The sequence below is a fragment of the Aedes albopictus genome, chromosome 1 (genome assembly GCF_035046485.1).
Source record: "Aedes albopictus strain Foshan chromosome 1, AalbF5, whole genome shotgun sequence".
Lineage (NCBI taxonomy): Eukaryota > Metazoa > Arthropoda > Insecta > Diptera > Culicidae > Aedes > Aedes albopictus.
Window position 1 is genome coordinate 76,711,863 of NC_085136.1, and position 25,558 is coordinate 76,737,420.

At 44.5% G+C, this 25,558-nt stretch overlaps 1 protein-coding gene across 1 annotated transcript in view; it reads left to right on the plus strand.

Moving 5' to 3' along the window:
- LOC134285018 (uncharacterized) overlaps nucleotides 1-25,294 on the plus strand; it is a 79,024-nt gene extending 53,730 nt beyond the window's left edge. The window contains exons 4-5 of the mRNA XM_062844877.1: nucleotides 21,704-21,828; nucleotides 21,906-25,294. Coding sequence (XP_062700861.1) covers nucleotides 21,704-21,828; nucleotides 21,906-22,145 — 365 coding nt within the window. The 3' untranslated portion in view covers nucleotides 22,146-25,294. The remainder of the gene's footprint in view (nucleotides 1-21,703; nucleotides 21,829-21,905) is intronic.
- The last annotated feature ends 264 nt before the right edge of the window (nucleotides 25,295-25,558 follow it).

A 25,558-nucleotide genomic window follows, 5' to 3' on the forward strand; every position in this document is an offset into this window, starting at 1 on the left:
CCAACTCCCCAAGAAACAGAACCAGCTGAATAACAGTTTCTTAAGCTAAAGTTTGCTTAAGAGCAGTTTGTGCCACTCTTGTACAGCAAAAATGTTTGTTGGGTCCTGCACGGGGCATTTATCCATCGGCCATATCGCCGCCATTTTTCTGGAACCATCCGCAATCCAATTGCCGTTGCCGGCGGGTAATCGGTACCGGTCCGCTATGATGGCGATATCCGTCCTCCACTCAGAAACCGCCTGACAAAACAGTTGCTGAGCCGCGTCACAGTGGTTCAAATTCAGATGGGTGGACTCGTGCAGCTTTGGGCCTTATGACGTTCAGCGCCGCATCGCCTACACAGTTTGCGCCTGTCAGAACCTTTGCAGTCCCACGACTTGTGTCCTGGTTCCAGACTCCTAAAGCAAACCTCTGGTGGCTCGTGGAATGTCAGGTGACATACGCACCAGCCTACTTTTATCCGCTCTACTTTAACGGTTTTTCTTTACGTACGCCACGGGCAGGCTTGTCCACACTGAGCGCAAGAAAATTCTGCTCTTTTGATTTTCACCATAAAAACCATCGTGTTTATGCAATCTTCTTATCCTACCTGATAAAAGGATGTTTGAATATCCTAAATGACATTTCGAACCGTCAAAAAATCGCACCGCAGTGCCGCACTGAGCGCGCAAAGAGAAATTCACTGGGGTGAATTCACCCGGGTGAAATTCTCTTTGCGCGCACAGTGTGGCACTGCGGTGCGGTTTTTTAACAGTTCAAAATGACATTTAGGTAATTTCAACATCCTTCTATCGGGCAAGATAGGAAGATTGCATAAATACGATGGTTTTGGTGGTGTAAATCAAAAGAGCAAAATTTTCATGCGTTCAGTGCGGACAAACCTGGCCACGGGTAGCTGAACCAAAGCTATCTGTGTCCCTGATGGCCCCTTCCGTAGCCTAACGGCTGCGGCGGCCACCTGCACATCGCACTGTTGCCGCAGTCCCGTGACGAGCTCTTCCACTTCGGTGATCTCGTCTATGTCTTTGACCTTCAGAGTCGCCTTATGTGTGGCAGCCTCTTGTCTCTTGTCGCTTGTCTCTTGTGTGGCAGCCTCTTGTCAGCCTATGTCCATCAGGATCATTTCGCCCGTACGAGTACGTCTAATACTGCGTACGTCGGCTCCCAGACCCTCAAGCTTGGCGTCGCTTCGCATCGCCTTCAAGACGTCCGAGTACTTGGACTGCTCCGTCTTGATGACGAGCGCGTCGCCTTTCTTGCGCTTGGCCCGTACCCTTCTACGCCTTGGCTTGGCGTCCTGCTCTACTACCGGCGGATTCGTCTTCTTCTTCTTCCGCACTGCCTTAGTCCAAGGAGGGTCCTCCCCCTTGGTTCGCCCTACTCTGTGGCTGCTGAAGGCCCACCAACGGTCGCAACTCCTTGTTGCCATCGTTCCGGGACGGGCCAACCTTTTCAGGCCCACCCTTCCCAGCTTTCCGGGAACCCTGGCTGAGGTCCGACTTTCCAGTATTGTTGCCGACCTTCGGGGTAATAATACGCCTGGCTTTGCGCGCGCTGCCAGACAGTTCCTCACCTGACGGCTGCCTCGCCCGCTTCTGCGAGTGCTTGACACGCTTGTCACGAGCATTTTGGGTAAACTTTGGCACTTTCTCCTTCACCGGTTCCGCCGCTGCTGCAGTCAGCATCGCGATTACCGCGTGCTCCAGCTTGGCTTCGTCAATCGACACTCTAAGTGGACGCAAAGTCGATGATTTTGCCAAGCTGCTCCTCAGCCACCTCTATTGTGGGCCGTCCTTTGTTCTCTTGGCTGACGGCCCTCAGCAGCCACGCTCCGTCCATTATCTCCACCGGCTGGCTTGCCGGGGAATAAAGTGGAGCTCCCACGCGTGGGTAGGCCTGTCTCCTCGCTTCTCCTTGTCGGAGACCTCATCAACCCGCTCCTTGCGAAGGGGTTGATCGCACCCCGGATCGCTTAACACCTTGAATTGGGGTTAGTAGTTCTATTTTTAGCCTGCCACTACACGGCTGACTCGCAGGAAGGGTGGGGTTTCTCATCAAGCCCTGGGACTATGATCCCTGTCCCCCGGAGCTATGGTCTGAGTGGCAGGATATGTCCATCTTCTCCTGCGGATTACTGAGAAGCTGACTCAGATTATCTACTTCGCTCTGACACGACTGAGAGAAGCAGTCATCACCTTGAATGCTATTTGTTGAATTTGTACTCATTTTTGGTCCTCCGAGTGCTAGGGAAAGGTCCCCTGTACCAGTGCCCTGTCTTAGTATGTTCAGAACCTCCTCAACCATTCAAGCCTCTGTCTGCTCGGGTCGCAGGTCATCTTGGCATTGGGGTTTATCCAATTTTGTTTTACACGGTGGCCATTCAATAACAACCATCGCAAGCAAGATCGCAACCTTCGTCCTTTATCAGGGCTTAGACCTGTAGCTAAGCTCTCGATAGTTTTATGATCCTTCGGACATGCAACTGCTTGCTGGAGTAATTCCACTCTCTCTGCCATTTCAGCAACGCGATTGCCAGCTGCCTCGACGTTATTCAGTCCTCCACTATGCCAATTGCGTGTGCTGCTGTCAGCTCCACTTACTCTATTGTCTCGCCGTAGTCCTCGTGTCGTGGGTAATGTCGTCGAAAAAGCCAACCAACTTAACGCCCGGTGGTGGGAGTGTACGCCTCAATACGTCGCGTTCCATACTAGCGGGCCCTGGATTGACCCCTGAGGGATCCCCACGGTGATGTTGTAGCTCTGCTCTGCTACTTCGACTCTGCTCTGAAAGTCGCTCTCCAGTATCTGCGGTATACACTTAGTAAAAAAACCCGATTTAATCCACCTATGGTGCACAGAACCCTTCTTACACTTATTAAAATTATTGTTGTATTATTTGTATTTAACATATTTGTTTTGTGGAATTGACCAAAAGCTCTAGAATATATTGTGGATTTGGCATCTAGTGGATTGGTTTCCAAAATAGCATCATGGACCATGGACTAAACTACCAGAAATGCCAGACACTTCCTAGAGTCTTGTATGGAATGTTTAAAAAATAGCTTACATATTCTGGAATTTTGTATCTTTTATTAACTGCTGAAAGATCTTGAATCGATTAACAAATGGGAAAGAAAATCAGCGAGATACACTTTGTCTAAATCAGTCAATTAAATTAGCTCCGAAGTACTTGGTATTCATGGTTATGGTGTAAAAACGACAAAAATGATATATCTACTAAGTTAATCAGTTTTGGCATTAGCTAGTTATTTTGGCTGTCTGGTTCTTCAAAACTTTCATTTAACATATTGTTAGTTTCCATAAAATTCCTGTGTATTTGTAATTTGTTATTTATAATTTTGTTGAAAACAATAACCTGCTAGTATACACTTTGTATGAGGTCAGCATCATTTATTGAAAAATAATTTCCCATAGACTGATCAAAAACAAATGCACGATAACAAGTGAATATAATAAAAAAAAGAATTTATTGAAATACTCTTCGTAAGATATCTCAGTAATCAAATGTCGAATCGAAATAAAATTTCAGGGCCTTATACAAGCATATAGTAGCTTTCATTTGGTGCTTAGAGAACCCAAATCGGCTGACAGGCGGCTGAGATATTTATTATGGTACCCTTACCCTTGGTCAAACATCTCTCAAAAAGTTAACCTGTATTACTCCCAAGTACTCTTTGAAAGATATCTCGGTAACCAAATGTCCAATCCTAATGAAATTGTATAGGGTTCTACTAGAATGTTGTAGCTTTTATTTGGTGCCAGGATAACCGAAATCGGTTGACAGACGGCTAAGATATTTATTATGATACTTTTGGTCAAAAATCTCAAAAGGTTTAGTTGTATAAATCTGAAGTACTCTTCGAAAGATATCTGTCGTATCCTGTACCCACCTTCGGTTGGCGACTTTCTACCAGCACTCGCCTGGGCTCTAGACAGCGACAGCAAAGATATGACTGGACCCGAAAGGCGGCAATTCTCAGCTCCAAGCAATGCACCACCGATCACGCGCGATTTCTCAGGAATAGTAACACTCGAGATTCCCCTGATTGACCTTATCACCGGTCCGATCTACCGCGACGAAGTGAGGTTTCTTTCCAAAGTGATTTAAACACCTGAATCAAATTCACTTGACTTATATTCTACGATAACTTGACTACGAAAATTAGAAAGCAAAACGACTGCTCTGATTGTAGGATTGAATTATACTGTCTCTGATATTGCTCACCAGCTCAAGCCAACCATCCTCCGTTCTCTGGTGAGCAATATCAGTGACGTCATTATGTAGATCAACGGTCAGCTACGGAGATGTACTCTCACAGTAGCCACGAGCCGACCATCGTCCAGTGGATGTTGTTGATAGTCGCGCTCGTAGACTCGACGATAGTAGGTAGGCAGCATGGTTGCGGTGGCAGGCACTATTGTTCGTCCATCGTCAGCACCACCGTCCAGTATATAAGTTACGTAATGCGTTCTGGCTAGAGATTTTGGTTGGGCAGCAATTGTAAATCCACTGGTGTGTGCAGGGGTGAGTGGCCCAAACATTCTCACCCACCCTGAAATTCTTAGAATTTCTGAAAGAAAATAAGCAAACTCCTCTTCGGCAGGATAGGGAGGGGAATAAGGATAAAGGATGATTTACTTTCTTGAATTCATATAGAATTCGGGCTCCATTGCAGGTTCTGGTAAGAGACAAGTTTTTTCCACCGGACGCTTTAAGATCCCGGAAGCAGTTCGCAGGGTTATTACTCGCACAACGCCATCTAGTCCAGGGTGAACTTGTTCGACTCGTCCTAGTTTCCATCGCATCGGCGGTAGGTTATCATCGCAAATAACGACCATCTTGCCAACTTCTATCTCTACTGGAGGGCGCCAGCGTTTAGTCCGTCCTTGTAGCTGACTGAGATACTCCTGCCTCCACCGGTTCCAAAAATCTTGAACCTTCCTTTGAACTGCCTCAAATTTTGATAACCGATTAGTCGGGATATTGGTTACATCGAGGTCCGGCAGCGCCTGCAGTGATGCGCCAATAAGGAAATGAGCCGGCGTAAGCGGTTCCAGATCGCTTGGATCCTCTGACAGCGCGGTGATGGGCCTAGAATTCAGGCATGACTCTACCTGAGTCAACAGTGTATTCATGTCTTCAATGGACACTGGAGTATCTCCAATGACTCTTTGGAGATGGAATTTCGTAGAGCGCACTGCAGCCTCCCAGAGTCCGCCGAAGTGAGGCCCACTTGGAGGACTGAAGTGCCATTTTATGCCTTCATCGAGGCAATAGTTATCCACCTTCTCCTTGTGGTCCTTATCCTTCAGCAATTGTAACAGATCCCGCATTCGATTCCGTGCACCGACAAAATTGGTACCATTGTCAGAAAATATTTCTGCGCATCTTCCTCGCCTAGCCATGAACCGCCGTAACGCCTGGATGAACCGGTCGGTTGATAGATCGGAGACTAGCTCTATATGTATGGCCTTTGTCGCAAAGCATACGAAGATAGTGCCATATGCCTTTACGGCTGTTCGTCTTGGTCCTGGCCTGACATAGACTGGTCCGAAGAAGTCTATGCCCGTCCGGGAGAATGGGCGTGATACCGTTACTCGTTCCCTAGGCAGCTCCCCCATGAATTGCTTCACTGGAGATGGTTTTGCTCTGAAGCATTTGTAGCAACGATGGACAACCTGTCGTACAATGCTCCTGCCTCCTAGCGGCCAAAATTTCTGTCGAATAGTGCTTAAAAGCAATTGTGGACCAGCATGCAGTAATCTCTCATGGTAGTATTCCACGAGTAGCCGGGTTAGTCGATGATCTCTCGGAAGTAGTATTGGATGCTTGAAATCGATCGTTTCTGCAGAATGCTCTAAACGACCACCGAGACGAATCAATCCTTCCGGTGAAACATATGGGTGAAACCAACGCAACGGAGATTTTTGCGACACAGGTTCTCCCTTCGATAAGGCCTTCCACTCGTCGGTGAAAGTAACCTTTTGAATTTGTCGAATAATAGTGTATTCGGCTTCTCTGAGCTCCTCGGTGGACAGAAAACTTCTCCTTCTATCCTTCTTCGGTGTTCTGAGAAGTGTGATCAGCCGTTTCCAAATAGCGGTAGCTCGAATCAGCCTTGAATATGATGAGAACTTGGCCACGTACTCTGGCATAAACTCATCGATGGTAGCCGTCATGGCCGCTACTACCGTACGACGTTTTTCGATGTCTACATCTTCTGAAAGTTGGCATCCTGTCGATTGTGGCCATTTGTCTGGGCCGTCCAAGAGCCAACTTGGACCTTCCCACCAGAAAACATTCTCAGCAAGATTCTCTGGTGTTATCCCCCGCGAAATCAGATCTGCGGGATTCTGGACTCCTGGAACATGTTGCCACTTGCAGCGCTCAGTCAAACGCTGAATTTTTGCACATCTATTTCCAACGTATGGGCTCCAGGTAGACGGTGTTGCTGCTATCCATCGTAAAACGCAAGTAGAGTCCGTCCAGAAATATGCTCTCACAGGAATTCGGATGGCTTGGCTGACCTTTTCGTGTAGTTCTGCCGTCAGGAGCGCCCCACACAGCTCCAACCTTGGAATGGTTTGAATCTTCAAAGGTGCAACCTTTGATTTCGACGCAAACAGTCGCACTAGAACACTTCCCTCGCAATCTTCGCTCCGAACATAGATGCATCCACCGTAGGCCTTCTCTGACGCATCCGAAAAGCAATGCAGCTCCACTTGTACGGCGTTCGGAATGATTACACATCTGTTGATCTTGATCTGGTTGAGAATTGGCAGTTGTTGATGATAGTTTCGCCATGTCTCACCCACCGTTTTGGGTAGCGGTTGGTCCCAGTCCAGTCGTTCCCCATCTTCATCCCTTATTGTCCACAGAAGCTGCATGTACACCTTGAAGGACGTAATGGTAGCTCCAATGAGACCTATCGGGTCAAACAGCGTGGCAATCACCGACAGAACCTTCCGTTTAGTCAGCGGTTCCAGATCAACCAAACTTGGGACGGTAAATTGAAAGCGAAGAGTGTCCGTTCCCGGCATCCATGTTAAACCGAGTGTTTTCACCGATGGATCTGGATCCAAGCAAATCTCCTTCGTTGATGGGATCGCTAAATCTTCTTGTAGAACTCCGTCCAGCGCTTCTACTTGGTTGGATGCCCATTTGCGTAGCCTAAATCCTCCAGCCTTCATGAGATCCTGCAACTGCGTTCTCATGTTCACTGCCTCATCCGCGTCGTCTGTACCGGTTATCACATCGTCCATATATGTATCCTCCCGTACTGCCTTGGCTGCTAGTGGAAATTTTCCTTCTTCATCTTCCGACAGCTGTTTCAAAACCCTGGTCGCCAAATACGGAGCCGGTTTTGTACCGTAGGTGACAGTTTTCAGCTCATACGTACTTATTTCTTCCTCCGGTGATGGTCTCCACAAGATAGATTGTAACGGTCTGTCCTCCTTACAAACCATAATTTGGCGGAACATTTTTTCAACGTCCGCAACAAGCATCACCTGTTTCGTTCTACTCCGCATAATTATTGATCGTAGATCATCCTGGATGATTGGCCCCACCAGCAGTGCATCATTCAACGTTACCCTTGTCGACGTCTCGCTTGAAGCATTGAAGACCACACGAACCTTGGTTGTCGTACTAGCTTCCTTCACTACTGGATGATGCGGTAGATAGCAGCGTCCCGGTGAGACTTCACCAACCTCGACCTTATCCATATGGCCAAGCTGGAGATACTCTTCCATGAAAGAGCAGTACTGACTACGAAGATCCGCGTCCCTTGCCAATCGGCGCTCGGTAGTTTGAAGACGGCTAACTGCGATGTTTTTCGATTCTCCTATCAACCTCAAAACCTCTTCATTTTTCGGTAGAGAGACTGTGTAACGGCCATCTTCTCCACGTTGAACCGTTCGCACGAAATGTTCCTCACATTGTGCTTCTTGTGGTGAATAGTTCTTCGCCGTTCCAACTTCCTCACTGGTCCAAAAGCGAGCTACCAGCTCATCTAGGGCTTCAGATGTCGACATATTGCAACTGATATTCAGCGACTGACTAGGAGTAGACACACCACCACAAACGACCCAGCCGAAGACTGATTCGTTGAGAGCCGGCAAATGTTCTCCCAACAAAATCTGCTGTCCATTCCTAAAGAAATTGAAGAATGATTCAATTCCTAAGACCATGTCCACGTTCATGGACACATTGAACGATGGATCAGCTAATTCGATTCCATCTGGTAAGTTCCATTTCGCGATGTTGATTGAGGACGTCGGCAGATTGACCGTAACCTTGGGTAACACAAGAAAGCTCACGCGCTGTGAGAAATCCGTCACTCGCGATCGAATGGTAGCTTCAATTCGCTGCTTGACGTTGGTCACCGCTTGACCAATCCCATGGATCTTGATGTCTACCTTGCTACGTGTTGTCTTCAATCGCTGACTCAATCTCTCCGTTACGAAATTACTTTCCGAGCCCGAATCCAAGAGAGCTCGTGCCGGATAACGATGTCCACTATTGTCTTCGACGATCACGATGGCTGTTGCCAGCAAAACCCGCGCACTATGGACCGATCCAAGAGCCGTTACCGTGTCACTAGCCGCCATATTCGAGACTAACGAAGTAGACGTGCTGGAATTGACCGGAGCATTGGATCTCGTAGTAGTGGTGTCTTGTACTTCCCTCGGCGAAGTAGGTTTCGGAGATTTCGGAGATTTCGAAGCCATCGATGACCGAGCAGAGCTATCCTTGTCCGGTCGGAAACATACAAGTGAGTGGTGTCGACCTTTGCAATGCCTGCAGGAAAATTTAGACTGGCATTCCTTCGCGTGATGTCCGGGTTTGAATCAGTTCCTGCAGAGAGATTGATTTCTCAGGACTGCTTCCCTCTCAGGTAGCGGCATCCGCTGGAAATCACTGCATTGGAATAATGGGTGGTTGGCACTGCAAGCGGCGCAACGTCCTCCCGGTGTTTGTACGGAACTAAAACTGGTTTTCACTGAAGATGCCTTGGTCCTCACATATTGCTGAGATTGGGAGCCGCTCCTCGTATCCACTGACTTCGCCGGAAGTGATTCCAGCATGCGGATGCGACGTTGAAGGAATTCAGTCAGTTCCTTTACCGTGTCCTGTTGCTTCGCAGAAGAGAACTCCTCCCATCCCCTGCGCGTCACAGGGTCCAATCGCGCGGAAAGGAGGTTGACCAGCAATAAATCCTTGTAGTCTCCGGGTTGGATAATTTGATCCAAAGTCTGCACTATTTTTTCAAAGTCTTCCACGAGTGTATGCAGATCCGTTGAAGATTCCTTCGTCAAGCTGGGAAGCTTGAAAAGAGCTTGAACTTGGAGTTTCTTCAAGTGCTTGCTGTTGTCGTATCGCTTTTGGAGTAGATCCCAAGCAATTTTGTAATTCGCCCCAGTGATTTGGAGAGAATCAATTAAACTCTTCGGTTCGCCCTGGAGACATCCCTTGAGGTAGTAGAATTTCTCTACATCGGGAAGATCTGCCTTGGAATGGATGAGAGAAGAGTACAGATCGCGAAAACTGAGCCATTCCTCTATGTTCCCACTGAAGGTTTGAAGCTTGATCTGAGGCAACCTTACATGATCAAGGTTCCCAAGACCAGACGTGTTTAGACCCCTCACAGACTGGTTCAGGTCCTCTGGTTCCTTTTTCAACTTAACCTTTTCCAACAGGAACGCCTTCGCTTCGTAGTAGCGATCACTAAACATCTGTCTCTCAGCTACGTAAGGGTTCTCCTCATCATCGTGGTTATCGTGAGTTTTGATCTCGATGAGATATTCCGAGAACCGTTCCCACAAATCGTCGAGCCTGTCCAAACGGACAGTAATCTGGCTGGCGGTAGCATCCGCCGGAAACTTCTCGACGAACTTCCAGATATCATTGAATGAGAGTATGACGTCATTAAACTTTGCCACCAGCACCTTGTACGATGCTTGACTCCTCGACATGATGATCCTCGAAGCAGTCGATGTTGAACGGATGAGAAATAATGGTGTAGTAATCTGCGTAAAATGCCTAGCTTCGCTAGGACATACACTGTGCTTAACTGACCTTAGAAGGCGTTAATGGATTCCTAACGCAGCCTGCCGTATCCGTCAACAACTGCCTGGTCAATCAACGTCGATCACTTGAAGTCTCACAGATGGGTTGATGATAGTAGAGGAGAAAAGCAAGGCGGTAGTATCCAAAAGTCTTCACTTCGGCTGCACATATACTGTTCAACTCACCTGACCAAGTGAACAGCGTCACAGGAGCAGCAATTTATCAAAATGACCAAATCGATAAAAATTAAGTAGCCAAATTGAATTCAATCCCAGAGAAAGCAACAATGCACCAATGCCCGTAGCAAAAAAGCAGCAGAACGTATCCAAAACCAAACGTTCAAATCCTTGAGCAAGTTGATCTCAATAATCGATCAATAATTCGGTGAAGGGTTTGTAGGAATGTAAGCCGAGGAGGATAAGTTTTATTTAAAATGTGGAATATCCGACGCCCGCGCTTCGGCAGACACACACTATGTGTTCACTAACCTGGACAACTTCCAACGTCGCAGCCTCCTTGCTCGATTCCGATCTTTCGTCGTCGACGGTAGTGAACAGCCTACGAGAGTTCAATACTGGCACCACCGATGCCAAATCCGTATCCTGGGTGATTGGTAGCAGCTTTCCTCGTGCTAGATCCAATATGATCAGATCGGACGTTGACTCTGGCCCAGCGTGGCTCCGTAGCGTTGATACACAGTGTAGTAGTGAATGAAAAGCGGTGTTAGTGGTGAAGAAATACCTAGCTTCGACGAGACATACACTAAGTATCTAATAATTACCTAGAACAACAGCAGGTCGTACAGACTTAGTGAAGTCTCCCAATCCGAAGCTGGTAGTGTTGATCCCTATTCCTTAGTACAGGAATTCCTCAGGAGAGCGTTGAATCCACGGCTTGGCGTTGGTATGGACAAAGCCTATTCTTCCTTTGTCCAAAGCGACACTTCTTGTTCTTGGACGAACAGTATGGCGTAATCCTATTCGTAGCTCCACAATGGGCAATAGCTTGGCGCCTTGGTGACTCTAATGGCGGATTGCCTACACGCTTCGATCCGCGTCCAGTCCAGTACGGTTCACCGTAATCCGGCTCGAAGGACCATATGTCGTATCCTGTACCCACCTTCGGTTGGCGACTTTCTACCAGCACTCGCCTGGGCTCTAGACAGCGACAGCAAAGATATGACTGGACCCGAAAGGCGGCAATTCTCAGCTCCAAGCAATGCACCACCGATCACGCGCGATTTCTCAGGAATAGTAACACTCGAGATTCCCCTGATTGACCTTATCACCGGTCCGATCTACCGCGACGAAGTGAGGTTTCTTTCCAAAGTGATTTAAACACCTGAATCAAATTCACTTGACTTATATTCTACGATAACTTGACTACGAAAATTAGAAAGCAAAACGACTGCTCTGATTGTAGGATTGAATTATACTGTCTCTGATATTGCTCACTAGCTCAAGCCAACCATCCTCCGTTCTCTGGTGAGCAATATCAGTGACGTCATTATGTAGATCAACGGTCAGCTACGGAGATGTACTCTCACAGTAGCCACGAGCCGACCATCGTCCAGTGGATGTTGTTGATAGTCGCGCTCGTAGACTCGACGATAGTAGGTAGGCAGCATGGTTGCGGTGGCAGGCACTATTGTTCGTCCATCGTCAGCACCACCGTCCAGTATATAAGTTACGTAATGCGTTCTGGCTAGAGATTTTGGTTGGGCAGCAATTGTAAATCCACTGGTGTGTGCAGGGGTGAGTGGCCCAAACAATATCTCTGTAACCAAATGTCCAATCGAAATAAAATTTCTGGGCGATCTACTAGGATGCTGTAGCTTTCATTTGGTGCCAAGAGAACCCAAATCGATTGACAAACGGTCGAAATATTTATTATGATACACTTGGTCAAAAATCTTAAAAATTTTAGAAGTATGACTCATAAGTACTCTTCGAGAGATATCTCGGTAACCAAACGTCTAATCGAAAAAAAATTCAATAGCATTCTACTAGGATGTAGTAGCTTTCATTTGCTTCCAAGAGAACTCAAATCGGTTGACAGACGGCTGAGAAACGTGCGTGACTTTTTTTTGTAACGCACATACACACACACACACATACACACATACACACACACACACATACAGACATTTGCTCAGTTCGTCGAGCTGAGTTCATTGGTATATGAGACTCGGCCCTCCGGGCCTCGGATCGAAAGTTGGTTTTTCGAGCGATATTTATACCCTTCTTATGGGTGTAAGAAGGGTAAAAAGGAATTTATTGAAATACTCTTCGAAAGATATGTCAGTAACCAAATGTTCAATCCAAATAAAATTTCAGAGCCTTTTACAAGGATACTGTAGCTTTCATTTGGTGCTAAGAGAACCCAAATCGGTTGACAAACGGCTGAGATATTTATTATGATACACTTGGTCGAAAATCTCTCAAAAGGTTAACCTGTATTACTCCCAAGTACTCTTTGAAAGATATCTCGAAAACCAAATGTCCACTCCTAATAAAATTGTACAGGGTTCTACTAGGATGTTATAGCTTGCATTTGGTGCCAGGAGAACCGAAATCGGTTGACAGACGGTTGAGATATTTATTATGATACACTTGGTCAAAAATCTCAAAAAGTTTAGTTGAATAACTCCTAAGTACTCTTCGAAAGATATCTCGGTAACCAAATTTCCAATCGAAATAAAATTTCAGAGCGTTCTACTACGATGTTGTAGCTTTCATTTGCTGCCAAGAGAACTCAAATCGGTTGACAGACGGCTGAGATATCCATCAATATGCGAAATGTCAAAAATCTCTCAATAAGCTAACCTATATTATTTCAAAGTACTCTTCGAAAGATATCTCGGTAACCAAATGTCCAATCGAAATAAAATTTCTGGGCGATCTACTAGGATGCTGTAGCTTTCATTTGGTGCCAAGAGAACCCAAATCGATTGACAAACGGCCGAAATATTTATTATGATACACTTGGTCAAAAATCTTAAAAAGTTTAGATGTATGACTCATAAGTACTCTTCGAGAGATATCTCGGTAACCAAACGTCCAATCGAAAAAAAATCAATAGCGTTCTACTAGGATGTAGTAGCTTTCATTTGCTTCCAAGAGAACTCAAATCGGTTGACAGACGGCTGAGAAACGTGCGTGACTTTTTTTTGTAACGCACATACACACACACACATACACACATACACACATACACACACACACACATACAGACATTTGCTCAGTTCGTCGAGCTGAGTTCATTGGTATATGAGACTCGGCCCTCCGGGCCTCGGATCGAAAGTCGGTTTTTCGAGCGATATTTATACCCTTATGGGTGTAAGAAGGGTAAAAAAGCTTTTCCTACATACATTCCGTGATATTTTTGCTACTGTTTATTAAGCTCAAATATTACAAAGAGATAGTAGCTTTTATGTATTTGATGCAATTGCATTTTTATGTATAACTAACTTGTGTAACCAAATATGATCATAAAAAATCTGTTGACAAACGGCTGAGAAATGTATTATGATACATTTTATCAAAAATCTCTCAAAAGCGTAAATTTCATTACTCCTTAGTACTCGTGGAAAGATATCTCGGAAACAAAATGTCCAAACGGCATAAAATTTAATAGCATACTACTTGGATGCTGTAGCTTTCATTTGATGCTGAGAGAACTCAAATCGATTGACACACGGCTGATTCATTTATTATGAAGCATTTTGTCAAAGACCTCTTAAAAAGTTAAGTTGTATTACTCCAAAGTACTCCCCGAAAGATATCTCGGTTACAAAATGTCCAATCGGAATGAAATTCAAAAGCGTTCTTCTAGGGTGCAGTAGCTTTCGTTTCGAGCCTTAAGAACCCGATTCGGTTGATAGACGGCTGAGAAATTTATGGTGATACACTTTGTCAAAAATATCTAAAATAATTAAGTTGTACTACTCCCTAGCACTCTTTGAAAGATATCTCGGTAACCGAACGTCCAATCAAAAAAAAAATTCAATAGCGTTCTACTAGGATGTAGTAGCTTTCGTTTGGGGCCTTAAGAACCTAAATCGGTTGATAGACGGCTGAGAAATTTATGGTGATACACTTTGTCAAAAATATCTAAAATAATTAAGTTGTACTACTCCCTAGCACTCTTTGAAAAATATCTCGGTAACCGAACGTCCAATCAAAATAAAATTCAATAGCGTTCTACTAGGATGTAGTAGCTTTCATTTGCTTCCAAGAGAACTCAAATCGGTCAACAGACGGCTGAGAACCGTGAGTGACATTTTTTTGTAACATACATACACACACACATACACACACACATACACACACACGCACATACAGACATTTGCTCAATTCGTCGAGCTGAGTTGATTGGTATATGTGACTCGGCCCTGCGGGCCTCGGATCGAAAGTCGGTTTTCCAAGCGGTATTTATACCCTTCTTATGGGTGTAAGAAGGGTAAAAAGGAATTTATTGAAATACTCTTCGAAAGATATGTCAGTAACCAAATGTCCAATCCAAATAAAATTTCAGAGCCTTTTACAAGGATACTGTAGCTTTCATTTGGTGCTAAGAGAACCCAAATCGGTTGACAAACGGCTGAGATATTTATTATGATACACTTGGTCGAAAATCTCTCAAAAGGTTAACCTGTATTACTCCCAAGTACTCTTTGAAAGATATCTCGAAAACCAAATGTCCACTCCTAATAAAATTGTATAGGGTTCTACTAGGATGTTATAGCTTGCATTTGGTGCCAGGAGAACCGAAATCGGTTGACAGACGGTTGAGATATTTATTATGATACACTTGGTCAAAAATCTCAAAAAGTTTAGTTGAATAACTCCTAAGTACTCTTCGAAAGATATCTCGGTAACCAAATGTCCAATCGAAATAAAATTTCAGAGCGTTCTACTACGATGTTGTAGCTTTCATTTGCTGCCAAGAGAACTCAAATCGGTTGACAGACGGCTGAGATATCCATCAATATGTGAAATGTCAAAAATCTCTCAATAAGCTAACCTATATTATTTCAAAGTACTCTTCGAAAGATATCTCGGTAACCAAATGTCCAATCGAAATAAAATTTCTGGGCGATCTACTAGGATGCTGTAGCTTTCATTTGGTGCCAAGAGAACCCAAATCGATTGACAAACGGCCGAAATATTTATTATGATACATTTGGTCAAAAATCTTAAAAAGTTTAGATGTATGACTCATAAGTACTCTTCGAGAGATATCTCGGTAACCAAACGTCCAATCGAAAAAAAATCAATAGCGTTCTACTAGGATGTAGTAGCTTTCATTTGCTTCCAAGAGAACTCAAATCGGTTGACAGACGGCTGAGAAACGTGCGTGACTTTTTTTTGTAACGCACATACACACACACAATCGGTTGATAGACGGCTGAGAAATTTATGGTGATACACTTTGTCAAAAATATCTAAAATAATTAAGTTGTACTACTCCCTAGCACTCTTTGAAAGATATCTCGGTAACCGAACGTCCAATCAAAATAAAATTCAATAGCGTTCTACTAGGATGTAGTAGCTTTCATTTGCTTCCAAGAGAACTCAAATCGGTCAACAGACGGCTGAGAACCGTGAGTGACATTTTTTTGTAACATACATACACACACACATACACACACACATACACACACACGCACATACAGACATTTGCTCAATTCGTCGAGCTGAGTTGATTGGTATATGTGACTCGGCCCTGCGGGCCTCGGATCGAAAGTCGGTTTTCCAAGCGGTATTTATACCCTTCTTATGGGTGTAAGAAGGGTAAAAAAGGAATTTATTGAAATACTCTTCGAAAGATATGTCAGTAACCAAATGTTCAATCCAAATAAAATTTCAGAGCCTTTTACAAGGATACTGTAGCTTTCATTTGGTGCTAAGAGAACCCAAATCGGTTGACAAACGGCTGAGATATTTATTATGATACACTTGGTCGAAAATCTCTCAAAAGGTTAACCTGTATTACTCCCAAGTACTCTTTGAAAGATATCTCGAAAACCAAATGTCCACTCCTAATAAAATTGTATAGGGTTCTACTAGGATGTTATAGCTTGCATTTGGTGCCAGGAGAACCGAAATCGGTTGACAGACGGTTGAGATATTTATTATGATACACTTGGTCAAAAATCTCAAAAAGTTTAGTTGAATAACTCCTAAGTACTCTTCGAAAGATATCTCGGTAACCAAATTTCCAATCGAAATAAAATTTCAGAGCGTTCTACTACGATGTTGTAGCTTTCATTTGCTGCCAAGAGAACTCAAATCGGTTGACAGACGGCTGAGATATCCATCAATATGCGAAATGTCAAAAATCTCTCAATAAGCTAACCTATATTATTTCAAAGTACTCTTCGAAAGATATCTCGGTAACCAAATGTCCAATCGAAATAAAATTTCTGGGCGATCTACTAGGATGCTGTAGCTTTCATTTGGTGCCAAGAGAACCCAAATCGATTGACAAACGGCCGAAATATTTATTATGATACACTTGGTCAAAAATCTTAAAAAGTTTAGATGTATGACTCATAAGTACTCTTCGAGAGATATCTCGGTAACCAAACGTCCAATCGAAAAAAAATCAATAGCGTTCTACTAGGATGTAGTAGCTTTCATTTGCTTCCAAGAGAACTCAAATCGGTTGACAGACGGCTGAGAAACGTGCGTGACTTTTTTTTGTAACGCACATACACACACACACACACATACACACATACACACATACACACACACACACACATACAGACATTTGCTCAGTTCGTCGAGCTGAGTTCATTGGTATATGAGACTCGGCCCTCCGGGCCTCGGATCGAAAGTCGGTTTTTCGAGCGATATTTATACCCTTATGGGTGTAAGAAGGGTAAAAAGGCTTTTCCTACATACATTCCGTGATATTTTTGCTACTGTTTATTAAGCTCAAATATTACAAAGAGATAGTAGCTTTTATGTATTTGATGCAATTGCATTTTTATGTATAACTAACTTGTGTAACCAAATATGATCATAAAAAATCTGTTGACAAACGGCTGAGAAATGTATTATGATACATTTTATCAAAAATCTCTCAAAAGCGTAAATTTCATTACTCCTTAGTACTCGTGGAAAGATATCTCGGAAACAAAATGTCCAAACGGCATAAAATTTAATAGCATACTACTTGGATGCTGTAGCTTTCATTTGATGCTGAGAGAACTCAAATCGATTGACACACGGCTGATTCATTTATTATGAAGCATTTTGTCAAAGACCTCTTAAAAAGTTAAGTTGTATTACTCCAAAGTACTCCCCGAAAGATATCTCGGTTACAAAATGTCCAATCGGAATGAAATTCAAAAGCGTTCTTCTAGGGTGCAGTAGCTTTCGTTTCGAGCCTTAAGAACCCGATTCGGTTGATAGACGGCTGAGAAATTTATGGTGATACACTTTGTCAAAAATATCTAAAATAATTAAGTTGTACTACTCCCTAGCACTCTTTGAAAGATATCTCGGTAACCGAACGTCCAATCAAAAAAAAAATCAATAGCGTTCTACTAGGATGTAGTAGCTTTCGTTTGGGGCCTTAAGAACCTAAATCGGTTGATAGACGGCTGAGAAATTTATGGTGATACACTTTGTCAAAAATATCTAAAATAATTAAGTTGTACTACTCCCTAGCACTCTTTGAAAGATATCTCGGTAACCGAACGTCCAATCAAAATAAAATTCAATAGCGTTCTACTAGGATGTAGTAGCTTTCATTTGCTTCCAAGAGAACTCAAATCGGTCAACAGACGGCTGAGAACCGTGAGTGACATTTTTTTGTAACATACATACACACACACATACACACACACATACACACACACATACACACACACGCACATACAGACATTTGCTCAATTCGTCGAGCTGAGTTGATTGGTATATGTGACTCGGCCCTGCGGGCCTCGGATCGAAAGTCGGTTTTCCAAGCGGTATTTATACCCTTCTTATGGGTGTAAGAAGGGTAAAAAACTAACGAAATTCATCAAAATACCTTATGAATTTTTGGTATTCTTATGGATGTCATTATGAAAATTGTTCATGCTTGTTATGACAAATTTCATAAGATACACCGAGTCTTATGAAAAAAGCAAAAAAAAATCTTAAAATGATGCAGACTGGATTCGATCCATGGTCGTCGGGATCACAAAGCTTGTGTTTAATCCCCACGGCTACCGACGCTTGAGAATATCATGTTGCTAAATCTATATAAAAGCCAAGCTCTGGGACGATTTTGCGTCATGAAGCGACCTTATGAAATTCATTCTAATCAATATGAATAATTTAAGAGCCGTTTTTTAAGATAGATCTTATGGAAATCTTAAGTTTATTTGGCTATCCAGTACTCCTCGGTGGTGTATGGCGCTCTCGATGGCGGCCGAATGCGTTCGTACAATAGCGGATTCCTCTTCGCCTTTTTTCTTGAGCGTAACCGCAGGCATTTTGGTCAGTGACCCAACAACGTCCACCATCGATCGATCCTTCCGGAAGCCACACTGGTTATCCGAAAGCCCAGAGTCATTTGGTCTCTCGGTATAAACCATCAGTCTCGACGGAATGATCCGCTCCAACAGCTTCCCGGTGTTGTCCAGAAGACTAAATGGTCTGTACACCGACTGGTCGCCAAGTGGCTTCCCGTGGAGCAGTAGAGCAGCAATAGCCTCTGTTCAAGTACATCTTCGATGGCCGCCGTAATGACTACTATCGCTCTGGAATTGGAAGCGTTCCGGTGTATTGGCAATGTTTTGGCCATGATTACCCTGTAGACATGGGTCGTGTTGGCTGCCTGTCAGAGATTATCGAAGCACGTCCGCTTGCGTGCCTTAATTTCTTTATTCCATGCAAGTTTAACCGCCCTGTAGGCCTCACTTCACAACCTCTTCTTAGCTCTTAGGCACGATGTGCGGAGTCGTGCAATTTCTGGGCACTACCAATACACTGCATCCCCGATGGTAATCGATGACCCTTGGCTGTGGCCGTCTTCCTCTGTATTAACTCTGTATCGAATCGCTAGGTCACTATGTGTGTAACCATCGTCGACTCTTCCGTCTTAGTTAGAGTTTAAGCTTGAACTCCAAAAGGTTACATCGATGATGAACTCGGTACCATTCCTATTGTATTTTTTTTTCGCCTACATTCGCAACATCCACATCCAGTCTACTGTCAAGTGACCGCTTCACCAACTGTTGTTCAGGCTCAGCTGAGTGAGCTGTTCTATCTTCGGCTGTTTTACCCTCCACGTGTGCCTGGCATTTGGGCCTGTCGCACGACTGCACAGCGAACGAAGTGTAAATAAGGCATTTTGTGTCTTTGCTCGAAGCACTTGAAACATGCCTTTTTTATAGAATGAGGAAATCTGTTGGTTGGCAACACCTTAGAAAAACCTCATTCTGCCACTACCTGACCTTGCCTCCGCGGTACGCCCGTTAGGGATTACTTCATAGAGAGGGGGCGTACTTGCGCACTCTCACTGTCAAACGTCAGCCATCACTGCCCGTGGTGATCACTGCCTGTTGTGCAGACTTGCGGTTGTTCACCACCACCACCTCCGTCTTGTGGTGTGCGAGTGTCAGTTGCCTCATCCAGCCCTCCACCATGTCGATCGCATGCGCTGCCGTCAGCTCTACCTCTTCAACCGACTCACCGTATACCACCAGGGTAATGTCGTCAGCAAAGTCAACCAACTTCACTCCCGGTGGTAGTGCTAGCCTCCAATACGCCGTCCGGGCTCAAGATTGATCCTTGTGGCACCCCCGCGGTGACATTGTACTGTTTTTTCGCCCTCCTCAGTGTCGTAATTCAGCACCATGTTCTGGAAGTAGCTTTCCAGAATTCGCCGTAGGCTAGCCGGGACTCCTAAGCGAAGTATGGCGCTGTCTATGGCGGCCCAGCTAACACTATTGAAGGCGTTTCTAACGTCTTGTTTGACGATCGCACAGTACCGTATGCCTCTCCTCTTTTTCTGGACCGCAACTTCGGTCATTCCGGTCACTGAACTAATGGCATCCACTGTTGATCAACCCTTGCGAAAGCTAAACTGGCCGCGTTGTCCGTCCTCTCGGAGTAGTCCAATAACCTCGACAGAATGATCCGCTCTAGGACTTTCCCGGTCGCGTCTAATAGGCAGAATAGTCTATATACAGACGGGTCATCCGGTGGCTTCCTGTGTTTGGACAATAGAATCAATTTTTGCCTTATCCACCTATCCGGAAACTCGCCTCTATCCAGGCACCTCTGCATAGCCAGTCTGACCATGTCAGGGCTAGTCTCGATGGCCACTTTGATAGCCACCGTTGGAATGCCATCCGGGTTCAACTTAAGTGATTTCGTATTTGCGGTTAGCTCGTCATTTGTCACTAGGGGAATTTCGCTCAGACTGAAGTGGTCTTACCTCGTGGTGCGGGAACAACGTTTCCACTATCCTCTTCAGCATCTCGGGAGAGCGTTCCAGTAATGCAGATGTACCCTTCGTTTTGCACATGACTACCCTGTAGGCATCTCCTTAGGGGATTGTGTTGGCCGTCTGACAGAGATTAACGAATCATGCCCGCTTACGCGCCTTAATCTCTTTGTTCAGTGCCAATTTTGCCACCCTGTATGCCTCCTCTTGCTCAGCTCTCAACTCATCGGTTCGAGCTCTTTGTATCCTTCACTTTGCCCTATGGCAGGATGCGCGGAGCTCTGCGATTTCCTGGCATCACCAGTATACTGGTTTGCGTCCATTCCTAGGTATGGATCGTCTCGGCATTGCGGTCTCAGGGTTCTCAGGGTTCTAACGCTCGTCTCAGGGTTCCGACTAGACCGTCGCTAGACAGATAGCCGGTGTTCTGCTCCATCAGCAGTCTCTCCACAAATGCCGGCTTATCGGAACGCGAGGTAAGCCATCCTCGGTGAGTGTCGGTTATCCTCGACTGCTGCCGTCTACCACCATGTTCTGTATCGAATCGCCATCACCGATACTGTATCGAATCGCCAGGTGATCACTATGCGTGTACCCGTTGTCAACTCTTCAGTCTGAGCTAGGGTTAAGACCCGGGCTCCAGAAGGTCACATCAATGATAGACTCCGCACCGTCCCAGCTATAGGTGCTTGTTCTGCCTACATTCACAACCTCGACGTTTAATTCCGCCATAGCCTCGAGTAGAGCCCAACCTCTCTCGTTCGTTGAGCGACTGCTCCACTCGACCGCCCACGCGTTAAAGTCCCCACCGATGACCAAGGGACTCAATCCTACTGTTTCGGCCGTGCAGCTCGAGCCATGGGTTGGTGTGCCCTCTCCCCTACAGATCCGGCGAGCTGCGTGATTTCGTCCGCCATAGCTGAAACAAAGAAGATGCTGTCCGTTTGGATGGACCTCTCCTCTTTGCACGCATCGACCGCAATCCGTTCCTCGTCCGGAAGGTAGTACTCCTTCTTTGGCCAGTGCCACCGACTTGTGGAGTTTCAGCAGACCTTGGCTTGCGTGAGGTCCATGCTGATGTGGTTTCGCCAGCTGGTGTACCCAATCAGCTTATCGAGTTGCTCAACGATTACTATATGTTTCCTCTCCTCTGTCTTCTTCCAGGTGGCAAACCAATCACACCGACCGGCGATCAGAACCTACTGAACGGTAGTGCACCAAAGGACAGCAGTCACCCGGCGGAAAACGGTGGCAGCACAGTGGTGGACGGCGTTGCGACAAAGCTCGATGTAAGCCACTCTCCTTCACAATTCTCTCTCTTCTAAAAATGACCCTCTAAACTTTTTCCGTGTGTGTTCTCTTTCAGGCGGCGCAACTCCAGAGCCAACCAAACGGAACGAAATCTCCTCAAAAAGGTGGAGCGGCGGCGACGGCGGACGGCTCGCCTCACAAGAACGGCGGAAGTCAAGCGACGGCTGTGCCGTCCCAAACGACGTCCACAACGACCCCGGTCAGCAACCAGGTGATAGCGGGACCCCAGTCGGCGACCCACGTCGTCATCGACGAGAAGAAGAAGAAAAAGTGCGCCTGCTGCGTAATACAGTAATCGGGAGAAGGGCAGCCCTGATGTATCTGCTCTGCTGTTGGGCGGTTTTCTTTTTGTCGTGACGCGTCGCGTCGCGTCGCGAAACGTCTAGTTCGCGTAGTAGGCGCAGCCGTTCGGGTGTGTACGTACGGTTTGGCTGTGTGCGTGTGAGTATCCATGATGGTTTTTGTTATTCGGTTGCGATGATAGAGGTTGCAAGTGTGTGTGTGAGTGAGAGGACCGGAGGAATTTGCTTTCGTCGTTGTCGAAAAATATTATTTTGTTTTTCTTTGTTTACATCGTTTTGTAAGAGTTTTTTAACGCCAATTTTAAGTTGCAAAGTTAGTTTAGTTTTCACATTCTCACATTAGTGACAGTCGGAAATTAGGACCAGAGAGTAAGGAAGAGTCAAGGTTACTTTACAAAAGAAAAAGAGTATCTAAATTATTTTTTATTTTTCCGTGTGGTGACCCGGCAGAAACGCGTCACCTGAATGACAGATGAGCGAGAGAATGTTATATAACAAGTGGAAAGGAAACAAATACGATTATGTATCTCTGTGTAACTGTAAACCAATGTAACAATTTACTGTAATTTAGGACAAATAATGCTTCGAGGGTGGTTCGGTACCGGTTTGGCCCTGATCAGGGCAGGGTAGGAATGTTAGGATCCTATCGTGGGAGGAGCTGCCGGTGCCGGCCCACCGAACTATGTTTTATATATAGGATTTTAAATTAACAGACTCAGTTTCTTTATGATTATTTATACATATATTCTAAAGCATACAAAACAATGGTAATCTACTACGATTAGTATTGAGGTTAAGAGCAATGTTAGGTTCGGACATCTGCAAGGGAAGGAATGATATTTTGAAGTGCTAGATTAAAAGGTGCGAACATGGATGAGCCGTGGTCTTCTTCGGGAGTTTTTGGCAGCTCTTTTTGACATTATTTATACTTACAGAAATAATGACTTTCTAATGGACTTATCCATCGATGAACTGAATTCACTCGGTCCAAGAATTTTGTCACTAGAGCGGGGCTGTTCTCAATCAGAATCATCCAATTCTGATTGGAAACGTCCCCGCTCTAGTGTCAAAATTGGACTGAGTGAATTCAGTTCATCGGTGGATCAGACCATGGACTTATCCACCGATGAACTGAATTCATCACGGTCCGAGAATTTTGACACTAGAGCGGGGCCGTTTCCAATCAGAAGTGAACGATTTCCAATCAGAATTGAACAATTCTGATTGGGAATGGCCCCGCTCTAGTGTCATTCGAGGTCATCGATGCACTCGTCTATTGAATGCTCAGTGGTTCACTAAAAAGAACTCATAAACTTTGTTTCTCATAAGAAGAACTCAACTGGTCGAATGAATCAAGAACACGACCTAGAACCACTAAAAGTAATCAGACATTCACTCGATTAATAATGTGTTATGTTAGACTACTACAAGAATCGTTATCGACTCCAAACGTCAAACTTGACCACGGCTTACCATGTGCGGGCAATCGGTACGAAGAACGAAACGGTAGGAATGAATTTTTCACTCGATGTTTTGAAAATGTGTATATTATTTCTTAAATCAAAGCAAGCATTGCATATACAGAGAGTCAGTCACACATCCATTAGAACTGTAGAATCCACCTCCTGTCTGTCTGTTGGAATCGAGAAAAGAAAACAAGAACACACACACACATCGTCAGGTACTCAGTCGGTAAAGTAGGCTACGGCGATAACGGAATAGTCTAGTAATCGCTGTTACGCAGTAGGCGCAGGAAAAATTGAAAACATTTTAGTGAAAACAAAAAAACACATAAAATCGTAACTAAACAGAACCACGTGATTGTTAGTTGAAGCATATTAATTAAACAACTGAAAACAAACAAAAATAAACTAATGTTTAAAGTGTCGAAATAGTTTAACGAAACTGGAAAATCAGCATGCTTTATGTGCTACAAAAAGAATATTATAATCAAGGGATTAACAAAATTCAATGCAAGCATCCCTGTTGCAGAACGACAGTTTCACGCGCCTGCGCGCCACTCCGCTCTCCCGTAAAACTTTTGACAACAACACACAAAAAACCGTGTACCCAAACGATATCCCAAAATTAGCAAAAACAGCAACAACAACAAGTAATAACATCACACTGCGAAACGAAAACTAATGTGTTACAAACTACGAACAGAATAGGAAGAACAAAAACTTTTCACTACGATTCCGTAAGAACAACAACTCACTACTCTATTTAAAAAAGAAAAAAATCGAACATCATTGACTATTTAGTGGAAAACAAAAAAAGAAAACTTGTGTACACTTTTATGCAGAACTACTTACAAACTACGCAAAACATCTTTAAGAAGCATGAAAGAGAAGCTAACTAAACAGAAAAATCCTATTTAAGAGCAAATGAAAAAAAAACACTATAAAAGGATCATATTTACTTAGCAAATGGAACAGACATTAAACAAAACAAAAAAAAACAATTACACAAACACACACAAAAGGATTATTAAACGTATATATTTTCGTACTAAACAAAGGAAAAAACAAACAGATAACGAACAAGCGAGCAGAGCATACACAGAAAAGTAGTCAGAAAAGGAGATGAGAATCGATCAAAACACAAAAGAAGTGTGGTGAGAAGCAAATGGTGGCGGAAAAGGGAAAAGGAAACGCGAGACGTGCGGGAGAAAGAGCGGAAAGTCACGTAGTAATTGCTATAAATAGTACATCACCTCACCCGCTCGCACGTACCAGACAGATGAAAATGAGAAAGCGAGAAAGAGAGAGAGCGCACGCGACAAGTTATTATTCAACAACACTATAATGGGAAGCTGGATTCGGTTGGTAAAATTCCAGAGAAAAAAGAAACGTTAAAAGCGGATGAGCGAATGTGTACAGAAATGTTTGTGAATGTGAAAACTGATGGATCGAGCTCGTTGTTCGGTAGAAGAAGTCAGAAGGCAGCCGCTACCCGATCACGGAGAGTGAGCGAAAGAAAGAGCGAACGAAAGAGAAGTGTGTAAAACCAGCAGAACAGAACCTAATCGATTAATGAGAGGAAAAAGGTGAAGAATAAGAGATGAAACAAACAACCAGAACCTAATTCAAAACTGATATAAAGAAACCTGAAGGAAATAAATTAAATTATAAAAACTTAACTAAGGCTGGGAGTGGTTGCGGTGAATGCGCTGTTGTAGTTGTGAAAGCATTGTGGGCGTAAGGTCGTTTAAGCACTTGTAGATGGGCGTCCTTTCTGTCAATCCTCTCCATTGGTAGATGTTCACCGCTGTACTGGTCGTTCCATGCTACTCAAAGTATCCATCGAATGGCTGTTTCCACCTTTTAATTTCCTCGTTTGCCTATGTGCCTACTTCGACGCTCCTTCTCAAAGAGGATGTCATGCAGGCTTATTTTCTCTCTTG